The sequence below is a fragment of the Harpegnathos saltator genome, unplaced genomic scaffold (assembly GCF_003227715.2).
Source record: "Harpegnathos saltator strain DR-91 unplaced genomic scaffold, Hsal_v8.6 scaffold462, whole genome shotgun sequence".
NCBI lineage: Eukaryota > Metazoa > Arthropoda > Insecta > Hymenoptera > Formicidae > Harpegnathos > Harpegnathos saltator.
This window is the reverse complement of record NW_020230275.1, coordinates 1,023,801-1,036,224: the sequence shown is the minus strand read 5'-3', so window position 1 is coordinate 1,036,224 and position 12,424 is coordinate 1,023,801. Positions and strand designations below refer to the sequence as shown.

Below are 12,424 nucleotides of genomic sequence, written 5' to 3'. Positions count from 1 at the left end.
GACGTCATTGAATTAAAATTCGAAGTGAAATTCAAAATGGCGGATCTAATGCAGCTGAGCGAAAATTTGAAAAACCATTCGATTTGCACAGAAATCAGAATTCAAAGGTTCTTGATACCGCTGATTTGAAATTTTAAGATAAAAAGTCACGAATTCAAAATGGCGGTTTCGAGAAATCCTGAATAAAAATTTTTATAAGAACCGAACGAGTTTTTAGACGCTTGATCTGCCGTATTAAATTTGCCGTTTGAAATTTTGAAATTTTGACCTGAAATTCAGACTTAGCGACCTAATACAAATCCCTAGGGAGAATCTTGTTTATAATTTAAAATTAACTCAAATCTGAAGTAAAATTTAAAATGGTGAACCTAATACAACGGAGCGAAAATTCGAGAAATTGCTCGATTCGCATGAAAATCAGAATTTAAAGGTTCTTGATACCGCTGATTCGAAATTTAAGATAAAAATTCACGAGTTAAAAATGGCGGTTTCGGGAAATCTTGAATAAACATTTTTATGAGAATTGAACGAGTTTTTGGACACTCGGTCTGCCATATTGAATTGCCATTTTGAATTCTGAAATTTTGACCTGAGATTCAGACTTGGCGACCCAATACAAATCCCCAAAGAGAATTTTGTTTATAATTTAAAATTAACCCCATTGTCACAAGATCATCACTTTGAGCACGAGCTTTTTATCGTCCAACAGCTAAGCGGTTAATGGAAGTAGCTCGGGGCCCCACTTGGCATATTCTTTATACGGGAGCGAGATTCTCGCGTTGACACGATCACACTGCTGGTGGGAATATACGGCGTCGCGCAGGATGACGCCGGAGTCGCGGGGCTTCCTAAAGTGGCCGATTTATTTTTAAACGGCGCCGACAAACAAGATCTGCGGAGGTAGACGGCATCGCCTCTATTTTAACTCTATTTTCCACTGGGAGAAAGTATTAAAATGAATAGTTGCCGGGCGCCTGTGGCTAACAGACCTGCTATACAGCCCGGCAGAGGGTAGAATCGTTGTTCCGATCCAACCGCATACATCATTCGGCCAATTTGAAGTCGACTTCTCCCTTCTTCGGCGTAAGTTCGCGCGTTCATAATTTGTCGGCGGCTCCCGCGGAGCCTCTACGTTAGCCCAGAGGACGGGATCATCACCGTCGACGTTAATTCTCGGCTACGGCTGTACTCCTGCACTCCTTCTCGACCTCTTCCTCCTACCCACCCGATCCTTCTCTCACGGAAGACCCGCGTCACGGCGGCTTTCAATCGTCGCTTCTACCATGATTATGAACGATAGACACGAAAAAAGCGCATCTGCCATGCCAAACGGCGTGTCCTCGACCGATCGTTCCTACCTGTCCTTTGACGTACCGTGTCCGATAACGTGGGCGTTGATATCGCGCGACCGTAAGGTGAAGGACTGCGACGAGGCCGCCGCCGAGTCAGGGGATGCCGCGCGTCGTGGCGTCACGACCACGAGCACACCGACGACTGCGACGGTGACCACGACGACGACGTGTGCGTTGAGGAGCAGCGAGGATGGCCGCAGATGCTCGAACCAAGAAGCCGAGGACGACGACGACGGTGGTGGCGGCGGCGGCGACGGCGGCGGCGGTGGCGGCGGCGGCGGTGGTAGCAGCTGCGGAAACGGCGGTAGCCGCAGGAAGCGGAAGAAGCGGCGGAAAACGCGTAGCAGGCAGTTACAGCTGCAGCAGCCGCAGCTGGAGGTGACGGCCGGCGGGGGTGGTCAGCAGCGGTCGCACGCGGTGCTGACCCTTGCTTCGTCGTCCGACGAAGTCGAGGCAGTGGGCGAGTGCTCCAAAAGAGACTCGTCAAGCAGCCTAGGCGGCGGTAGTCGTCACAATACCCTGCGCGAGTCCCTGCTCACGGTGTTGGGCAAGCTGGTGATCTGGAAGGGCACCAGGTATCGCTCCGCTACCGCCGCCTCGTCCTCCTCGTCGGTGCCGCCGAATTCGCCGCCCCCCACTGAGTGCATCGGTCGTAGCACGTCCTTCTTCTCCAGCGGTGAGTTCTCACGAGCTCCGCTAGTTTTTCCTTACCTTCTCCCTGGAAAGTCGCGCTGCTGCCTTGAGTCAAGGTTCCTCCCGCACGGAGGGTCAACCTTTTAGCTGTTGTTAGTGGCGGAAATGTTCGCGGAAAGAAAGGTAGCCCAAATCCGCGCATTCTGAGAAAGAAAGAATATTACGGAGCAGTTGGAAAAAAGGATACTATATGATGTTTAAAAGAAGGATTCAAGACCTTAAGATTAGATAGTACTCAGACAATATTTTGTATAAAGAGGGAAATAGTCCTAATGAACATGGGTCAAAAAATGAATATTGTTGAAGTTATAAACAATTATTTATTTTAATTAAAACGAGCGGCTTATCCGCTTCTGGTGCACGGCTATACATGAAATGCATTCCTGCCATTTTTTTATTAGAGTAATACGGTCATAGGCGGCGCCAGAATTATTTATGCGGGTGGGCCATAGGTGGGCCAGCTTTTATAAGGACGGGCTATATTATATTATATATTATATAATTAATTTTTGTCTCTAGGAGAAATTAACTATGAAGATAGATTTAAAATTAATTGTAGAATTTTAATTATAAAAATAACTTCATATAAAAAAGCTGAAAACTTGGACAGCACATGTTAAAATTTTCTAAAACTTTATGGTGGGCCAAAGGGTGGGCCAGGGTCCACTCAGGCCTACCTTTGGCGTCGCCGCTGAATACGGTGTCATTCTTGCCGCACTGTGAAAACTACGATAGCTCTCTGCAACTGTTCACCGTCCATAAAGATATGTGACTAACAATTTGTTTGGTGAAGCGCCTGTGCAAATAGGAAGAAAATGGATGTTCGCTTACATTCCGAGCAAGAGCGAAGAGACACTTTTCTAGGAATTCCGTTAAAACATGATACTTTCGTTACTGATAAATGACATAGACAGATTACATCAGAGAATACAAAAACACTTGAAGCGAGTAAGTCACTTGCTTCAATTAAAATAAATAATTGTTCATTAATTTCTCGGCTCATGTTTATTAGGACTTTCTCTTCCATTTTGTGAGTACTGTCTGTCCTTAAAGTCTTATTCCTTTTTTTTTTAATACTCTGTATATTTTTGTTTTTGAGCTCGCTGAATTTAAATCCACTGAAAATTGAACCAAACGATTTTTTTAAATTTTTGCTCTGCTATTTTAGATCCGCCATTTTCAATTTTGTAATTTCATAAAAACATGCAAATATAGTATCCTGCTTCAATCGCCAATGTTATAAATATTATCTTTTGGGGGGGGAGGGGAATGCGCGGATATTTCTATCATCAACAGTTTGAGCCACTTTTCTTCCCACAAGTATTTCCGTCACTGGCTATGGTTCCGAAAAGCTCCAACTTCCGATTTTTATGAAAGTTGATAAAATTGTTCCAAATAGTCCCAAAATAACATATTTAGAAAGTTTTTTTGACGCAATTGAAAATTAGCTATGATACTGTTACAAAATAATGTTTTTTTGTGGTAGTTATATAGTTTAGCTCTCTTCATCTCTGATTTCGATGAAACTAGGTTTAATCAACGCGCTTTTGAAAGACAAACAACTTTTCTATCTGCAAAAATCGTCGTTTTCTATTGTAAAACGAAATATTCGCAAATAAATTGGAGTATTAGTTAGGTTAGGAAATTTGTCACACCGACGATATGCAGCGACACATACAGGGTGAGGAAAAAGTACCAGAACAGTGAAATATCTCGAAAACCAAGCATTTTAGAAAAAAATGTTTCGAACAAAATGATGTATGATTTCAAGAGGGACATGAAACATATCATTTTACAAATGGCATCACTTTCGAGATATTCGCTGATCATTATTTTTCTTAAATGGGAACTTCAATTTTTTATTACGGCGTCTTTTTCTACCAATTAATTTGAACAACTTTTATCTGAAACATTTTTTTATTTTTTGAAATATTTAAAGAAAACTAATTTTTTTCAATATTTAACGATATCTACTAACTACTACTACTAACTTACGATATCTTGCTAACCATCTGTCGAAAGAAAAAGTGGTACTAGACATTTTTGTTCTATTTCGTCTCAAGAATATATTGTTACAATAGCGCCCTGACTTTTGTTAACTTACTGATTTTTGGAAATTTCAAAATCATCAAATTAACAAAAGTCAGGGCGCTATTGTAACAATATATTTTTGAGACCAAATAGGGCAAAAGAGTCTAGTACCACTTTTTCTTCCGACAAATAGTTAACGAGATATCGTAAGTTAAATATTGAGAAAGTAATCAAGTTTTTCTTAAAAACATCATCTCAAAAAATATTAGGCTAATAACTTTTTCTTCACCCTATATATGCGCCGCGGTCTCACGTGGGTCCTTTAGCATCTTCACAAACGGCCGATGCAGATCTAGGGAATCAGAAGGAGAATCGGAAGGTAGAGGAGTAAGGCTCCCCCTTTCTGTAAGATATAAAGCAACATGCAAATAATAAAAACGAAACCTGCTTTGGTCAGGGTCAGATTAGGTTATGTTTAGTGCAAGGAATAAAGCGATTAGTACGCACAGCCGCCATCGCTGCCCCCGAAGAGGGTACCCCCCAGGAGTTTTAGTCAGTGCGAGTCCGACATAACTCTCGATCCCCCCGGGGTCGAGGGTACCCATGAGGGGTTTCTCCTGGGTCATAAAAAAAAAGGTTAGGTTAGGTTATGTTAGGTTAGATATGGTATGGTATGGAAATTAATAAATTCATTAATCAGTAATATCAAAGTTAATTTTCATTTTGCGTCGAAAAACCTTCTAGATATGTTATTTTGGGTGTATTCGGTACAATTTTAGCAGATTTCATGGAAACCAGAGGTCGGATCTTTTCGGAACTACATCCCCGCCATTAACAGCTACAGGGTTAAGCGCGGTCGTCCCCATGGCATCGGTACGCATCAGTCGGAGCCGCGCTGTATAAAGACAGACGTAACGCGGGGACGATTGATGTGTTGATTCAGCGGCGCTCTTTCGCGGAATAAGCTCGCGATAATTTACGATTCAGTGTGCTAGCGCGAACGATCGACGTGCGACGTTGATACTCGGGGATATATGAGACACATGCGCACGTGTATATTTGGCTTCCCGTCTAATACGAAATTTCGCCTCGTGCTCGCGGAGGAGGCTCCTCCGTTTTATTACGTGATCAAGCGTTACTTTATAACTTTTCTACTCTATTCGGTGCCTCTTATTTTGGGAAGACTGAGCGCCAAGCTTCCTCCTTGATATACAGGGTGTTCCGTAAGTCGAGGTCAATCGCTCGAGAGATGAATGGGGAATCACAAACAAGAAAGAAAGTTGATACAAACATAGGTCCAAAAATGCGTTGTTTTCGAGTTATCGCCATTTTTATGTTAAAATTTGAAATTGCTTTGCTTTCGAATTTTTTTGGTTTTGGAATTTCGATGGTTTTTATGAGTTTCAAAACACAACTAAAGTCAAATAAAAGTTGCGGGCTGCTTTAGCACTACCCAGGATGCACCGCGTGGAGGTACAGTCCGCTTAGCAGCCCTTGGCAGAGATCAGGACCCCACAGTTCGTCACTCCTGTGGTAAATACCACAGTGTTATTGTACAAGCTTTGTTTTCGAACACCTCATATAATTTTTACGTTCACACACACACACACACACACACACACACACACACACACACGACAGAGAGGGTTTGGAGTCACTAAATACCACAGAAGTGACGAACTGTGGGGTCCTGATTCTGCCAAGGGCTGCTAAGCGGGCTGTACCTCCACGCGGTGCATTCTGGGTAATGCTAAAGCAGCCCGCAACTTTTATTTGACTTTAGTTGTGTTTTGAAACTCATAAAAACCATCGAAATTCCAAAACCAAAAAAATTCGAAAGCAAAGCAATTTCAAATTTTAACATAAAAATGGCGATAACTCGAAAACAACGCATTTTTGGACCTATGTTTGTATCAACTTTCTTTCTTGTTTGTGGTTTCCCATTCATCTCTCGAGCGATTGACCTCGACTTACGGAACATCTTGTATACAGTCATGACTTGGCGCTGGCCACGTGCTCGCTCGCTCGCGCGTCTCGTTTTCGTCGCCACGCGCCCTGTTCGTGCTTGTGCGCCACACTTTGCGACGGAGTTGTCGGAAACAATAAGCGTACGAAAGTTACGCAACGGCCATGGCGATCGGTGTTACCGGTTTTGATGCAAGTTTCAGCGGCTCGTGTCGTTTCCACGAGTATCAAGGTCGCGCGCGCACCCCGCTTGTGAGCACCCTTGTGGGTGACTTGTTAAAATCCTTAAATAAAACAGTAATATAACACGCGTACTCCCGCGAACATGAGACGGGAAGATGTGTGCCCGCTATGTCATAAGATCGATTCCATCGTTTTTCGTGGTGGTAGTGGTAGTATAGCGGTAATAACAGTAGAGTAGTAGTTTAGTAATAACAGTAGTAGTGGTGGTATAGTACGCCCAGCGGTATCCCGTCGAGTTTATGTCACACTTGGCATGACGATTAATAGTTTATCCAGTTACATGGAACTGCCGCAGTAGGCATATAACAAGCCGGTGTAAAGCAATGCACTTGACTATAAGAACGATTAACTGCGAAAAAGATCAACGGTCATAGCGCGAGCATTGTAGGTCTTCCGTTTCACGGCTGTGCTTACCTATACGTAACGCGGAGCTAATGGACGACTGAAATCATTTCGTTCTCGTGCACGAAATCGTGCCGAGAAGCATCGTCTTCCTCGTCGAAATAGTTTGTCGTGATAATCCCTTCCTCCCTTTCCGAGATACGGTATGGATGGCGAAAGTATGCCTGTATCACAGGCATGATTTGAGATGAGAATCATTGATGACGCGTTGATGACGTTGTTTTATGTTCTTATAAGTGTATAGACGCGCGCGATAAATGTCTTATTCATCGCATTATCTTTGCAGAAACAGAGAGGCGGATTCGCGCCAACAATCGGGAGTACAACTCACAGTTTAATTATGCGGTAGGTGGACAATTTTTCTCTGTCTTATTAATTCGCCGCGCAAGGGAGCTAAGTGCTTCGAGAAAAAAAAAAAATTGAAGCCGGTCGAAGCAACTATCGTAAGATAGATATGTCGTACAAGAGACGAGTCTCTCGAGCGTTTTTTTGTTCTTTTGCAGAATAATTATATCAAGACGTCCAAGTATTCGGTTCTGACGTTCCTACCGTTAAATTTGTTCGAGCAATTTCAGCGGCTCGCCAACTTTTACTTCCTATGCCTGTTGGTGCTTCAGATGATCCCCGCCATATCCTCCTTAACCCCTATCACCACAGCAATACCGCTTATAGGGGTACTCACGCTCACTGCCGTCAAAGATGCCTATGACGACTTTGTAAGTATCTCGTAATTGGTGCGTCCTCATTTTTTTCTTACTTTTTACGAAAACACAAAAACCAAAAGATCTCTCTTCTCTGTATTAATCCTTTGAGTGGCATACTTTTTTTTCTATCTGACAGATTCCTGCAAAATCTGGCATTTCTATGCTTTTTGGCTCTCTGATTACAAATCTGAAGTCAGATTTAAAAAATTCAAAATAGCAGATCCAATATGGTTGGCGTATAGAGGTAAATTAGTGTAAGTTTGTATAAATATAAAGCAGATACGCGATACAAAGGTTTCTCGTTGATTATGAATTTTGAGTCAAATTTATGAAGTTTACTAAACTATTTTGCTTACTTATAAAAGAAATATGGTGCGTATGAGAAATTCTGAAATAAAATATATATTATACTCCGATATATGAAACATATTCAGTAAAATTTTCAATCTCTAATCTTAAATATTCTCCAAAAAATTAAATTTTTTTTTAGAAATCACTTCTTTTTTAAACTTTATTTAAATAATTAAAAATGAATAGTTGGATATAAAAATCATAAAGTACATGAAGTAAATGAGATGCACAATATAAAGATTTTTCAAATCGTTAATTACGAATTCCATATCAGATTTGTAAGATTCATTTAAGTAATTTGTTTATTAAGAAAAAATCAAGTCTGTGAAAAATTTTGGAGGAAATATACATTGTATCTTGACGTGTGAAGAATATTTAGTAACATTCTGAGCTTCTAATTTTAAATATTTTTTAAGAAATTAAATTCTTTTTAATCGCTTTTTTGCAATTTTATTTATAAATAATTGAAAGTGAACAATCGAATATAAAAACCATGGGAAACATGTAAAATAGGTATTAATATATCAGAAAAATGTGAGATCATACTTATCTTCATTAAACCGTAAACAGTACGTAAAAAAATTGAAGAGAATAATTACCACTGCTGGTAAATCATCACTGCCATACAAAGGGTTAATGTTGATGTAATATCGAGTTGCAGAATGTGTCTCTTGCAAAATTTAGATTTAAAATTTATTTTAAAATTTATTTAAAGATAAAATATTTGTTTTTTAAACGTAGAATGTTACTGGCACTCTGCCTCTCTCTATTCCGAAACTCGACGAGACAATTGAATTTTCAGCAACGGCATAGCAGCGATTCTCAAGTAAACAATAGGAAGTCCCGAACACTGCGGGGTACTAATCTTCGTGAGGAGAAATGGTCGCAGGTCCAGGTGGGCGACGTAATCAGAATGGAGAACGACCAGTTTGTCGCTGCGGACGTTCTCCTTCTGACAACGAGCGAACCGAACGGTCTCTGTTACATCGAAACGGCAGAATTGGACGGGTATGGTCCATCAAGTCATTCAGTCATTTTAACCTTCATCCGGATATATAGAAGAGCCTTTGCGACTCTTTGATTAAAAATCAAATATAATGAATGAAATAGTAAATAGCCTATCTTATATATTAACGTTATTATTTTATTAATTAAATAAACTGAGTTAAAAGAAGTAAAATACTTTAGAATTATCAATTTCAGCTATTCTGTATTGAGAACCTCCGAGGTTCTTTCGCCTCCGTTTGTGTTATAAAAGCACCCTATTCTGATAAAAGTTGAGATACAATTACACGTGTTTTTTTGAGTAAGGGTTGCAATAATAAAGTGTGAAAAATCTGTTACAGAGAAACAAATCTGAAGTGTCGCCAGTGTCTGCCAGAAACTGCCGAGATGATGGATAATCACGAGTTGATCGGCCAGTTCGACGGCGAGATCGTTTGCGAAACCCCTAATAATTTGTTGAACAAATTCGATGGAACGCTCACGTGGAAGGGACGAAAGTAAGTACGGACGAAGCAGAACGCAGAAACAAGAACCGTGTGTATCTGCACAGAAAGCCGCGATTCCTGCTTGAAACTGGAAATATCTGGTTCTTGTTTTGTAGAGCATCGAGTTTACTCAACTTATTGTTTATCAAACCACGTTCACGCGTTCTTAACGTCCCTCGCGAACGTTTTGCAGGTACGCATTGGATAACGACAAGATTATTTTACGGGGTTGCGTGCTCAGGAACACGCAATGGTGCTATGGCATGGTGATCTTTGCGGGCAAGGATACCAAACTGATGCAAAACTCAGGGAAGACCAAATTTAAGAGGACCTCTATAGATAGGCTGCTGAATCTCCTCATCATCGGGATAGTGTTTTTTTTACTTTCTCTGTGTTTGTTCTGTATGATCGGCTGTGGTATTTGGGAGAGCCTTTTGGGCCGTTATTTCCAAGTGTACTTGCCGTGGGACTCGTTAGTGCCGAGCGAGCCCATCGCCGGTGCAACAGTGATCGCCCTGCTCGTGTTCTTCTCGTACTCTATCGTGCTGAACACAGTGGTGCCAATCAGTTTGTACGTGAGTGTCGAGGTAATCCGGTTCGTTCAGTCGTTTTTGATAAATTGGGATGAGGAGATGTACTACGCGCCCACGAATACGCACGCTAAAGCTAGGACTACTACGTTAAACGAGGAGTTGGGCCAAATAGAGTACATATTTTCCGACAAGACCGGGACATTGACGCAGAACATAATGACTTTTAACAAGTGTTCTGTGGCAGGCAAGTGTTACGGCGACGTCATCGACGAGGTCACCGGCGAAGTCATCGATTTGAGCGAGGTGAGTCGTTTGTTCCGTCTCTTGCGAAGATCCCTCGACTCGATGCTGACGACAGGGTACGTGTTGCAAAACGTTCACTTTCTTCACATTGTCTATTTACGAAATTATACCATTATTTCCGAGATATGACAGAGCAATACGTTTGTCCCACATTATATATATATATATATAGCTACGCTTTCAACGCTGCGTGAAAACAATATTATTAGTCACACGCTTCCGCTAAGAAGTTTTTGTTATATTGTATAGATTATGTATAGAATATTGTACAGAGAAGAATCACATATACTACACCACAGATATGTAAAACATATATATATATATATATATGTGTGTATATATATATATATATATATTCAACGTCGAGAAATTTGTGTCGTCACATATTTTTTTCTGATAGTCTCGTCTCAATTCGTTACATCCGATAAGTAATAGTCACACGAAGAGAATTGGTAGAGAAATCTCCTGACATCGCGAAACATCTCAACATAGTTCTACATTGCACGTGTCCTCGTGTGCGTTGTTTACGCAACAATCTGTTGAATATTTCTAGGTGTCGATACACACCTCGTCATGATTTACTTTCTACTGTCGTGACTACTTATGTTTTCGTTCAGTTACGTGCAAAACACATAATTTCAATACACGTGGTTGTACCTTTGCAAACGATTTCATATACATCACTTAGCATGTGTGTGCTGCATGTAGACGGACAGAGCCATTCGAACGCCGACGATGCGGTGGAGAAGTGGACAGGAATTCGTACGTCCAGTTTATACACCACTAAGTGGTCCAAATGTACGTCTTCTGGAACAAGCAGACAGAGTATCCAACACTACGCCGGAGCCTGGCATCAACGGCAGCCCAAAGATTCCACACAAGCCTTCAGTACGCATGTTGATAATTAGCACTTGTCTTGTCACGATCACACGACCTGTACTCCCTCATATACGATAGCGAAATTAGTTCATCCCCTTTGCTTATACTTCTGTAATACATACGAGGGTAGTCCCAGAAGTACCGGACCTGACGTATAGATAGCGGTTGTTGTTCGAAAAGAATGACTATGGTAGAAAATACCAACCTTATAAAGCTTAAGTTTGAAGTTTGACGACGCTACGTTGTTTAGTATTTATTTGGCAGCCATCAATAGTGAACGCTCTCAGTGAATTTGTAAATATGGAAAAAATTGGTCATCGTTATGTGATACAATACTTTCATTTGAAAGGCTTCAGTCCAACCAATATCAAAGCGGAGCTAGATTCTACTCTGGGGGAGTCTGCTCCTTCGTTTACAATAGTAAAATATTGGGTGGCAGACTTTAAACAAGGCCGTATGAGCTGCTAAGACAAACATCGCAGTGGTCGACCAAATGAGGTGACCACGCCAGAAATGACGAAGAAAATCCACAAAATGGTATTGGATGACCGTCGACTGAAAGTGCACGAGTTAGCAGACATGGTAGGCATTTCAAAAAGTGCTGTACATCGCATATTGACTGAAAATTTGGACATGAGAAAGCTGTGCGCAGGATGGGTGCCGCAATTGGAACAAAAACAGCGTCGTGAGGATGTTTCAATCGAGTGTTTGGCGAAGTCTCGCAGCAATAAAGCCGAGTTTTTGCGTCGATTCATAACCATGGATGAAACATGGGTCCGTCACTTCACACCTGAGACGAAGCAACAGTCAAAACAATGGACCAAGGTGGCTTGATGACTATTTTGAGGAGCTCGACGATTCCCGCTATAAACAGGGTATCGAAGCTATTGAACATCGCTGGGAAAAGTGTATTGAGCTAAAAGAAGACTATGTAGAGGAATAAAAATATTTTTTCCCAAATTTTTTGTGTTTTCTTTGTTAGGTCAGGTACTTCTGGGACTACCCTCGTATATATATGTATTACAGTGTATTACACTTCTACTTCCAATATCTATCGACATCTATATCACTTTTATTCGTTCGTCGTTGCATTCCTACACACACATATACACACACACACACGCTGTATATTTTTGTGTGTATGCATGTATATGTACATATATAACATCACCCTCTATAAATCCAAAGATTTCCATCTTTATTGCTGTTACTAGAACCGAATAATCATATCGGGTGTCTCTGGATTGACTTAGGAACCGTACTTGTACCCCACATATATTCCCTCTTCTTCCCTCTCTCCCCTCTCCCTCTCTTGCACGCTAAGGATTTACATCATGCTACAAATTAGACAATTACAAATGCGTATGCTTTGCATCACTTCTATCTATCTTCTCTATCGTACTACTAACGCGTTAAGGCTAATTTCTCTTTTACTATTTTCTTGCAATCTATGTGTGGTTTAAGGATAATGATATTCA

The 12,424-nt window shown here is 41.0% G+C and overlaps 1 protein-coding gene across 9 annotated transcripts in view; it reads left to right on the top strand.

The window, feature by feature from the left end:
- Window positions 1-12,424, top strand: part of ATP8B (ATPase phospholipid transporting 8B) — a 123,667-nt gene that overhangs the window by 104,828 nt on the left and 6,415 nt on the right. For 2 of the 9 annotated variants that reach the window (XM_025302004.1, XM_025302007.1), the window contains exons 3-9: window positions 1,416-2,028; window positions 6,973-7,031; window positions 7,190-7,402; window positions 8,544-8,749; window positions 9,088-9,243; window positions 9,425-10,067; window positions 10,776-10,955. In XM_025302004.1, coding sequence (XP_025157789.1) covers window positions 1,416-2,028; window positions 6,973-7,031; window positions 7,190-7,402; window positions 8,544-8,749; window positions 9,088-9,243; window positions 9,425-10,067; window positions 10,776-10,955 — 2,070 coding nt within the window. Of the gene's footprint in view, window positions 1-377; window positions 2,029-6,972; window positions 7,032-7,189; window positions 7,403-8,543; window positions 8,750-9,087; window positions 9,244-9,424; window positions 10,068-10,775; window positions 10,956-12,424 lie in introns of those variants that run through there. The other 7 variants (XM_025302003.1, XM_025302001.1, XM_025302006.1 and 4 more) reach the window with 4 other exon arrangements.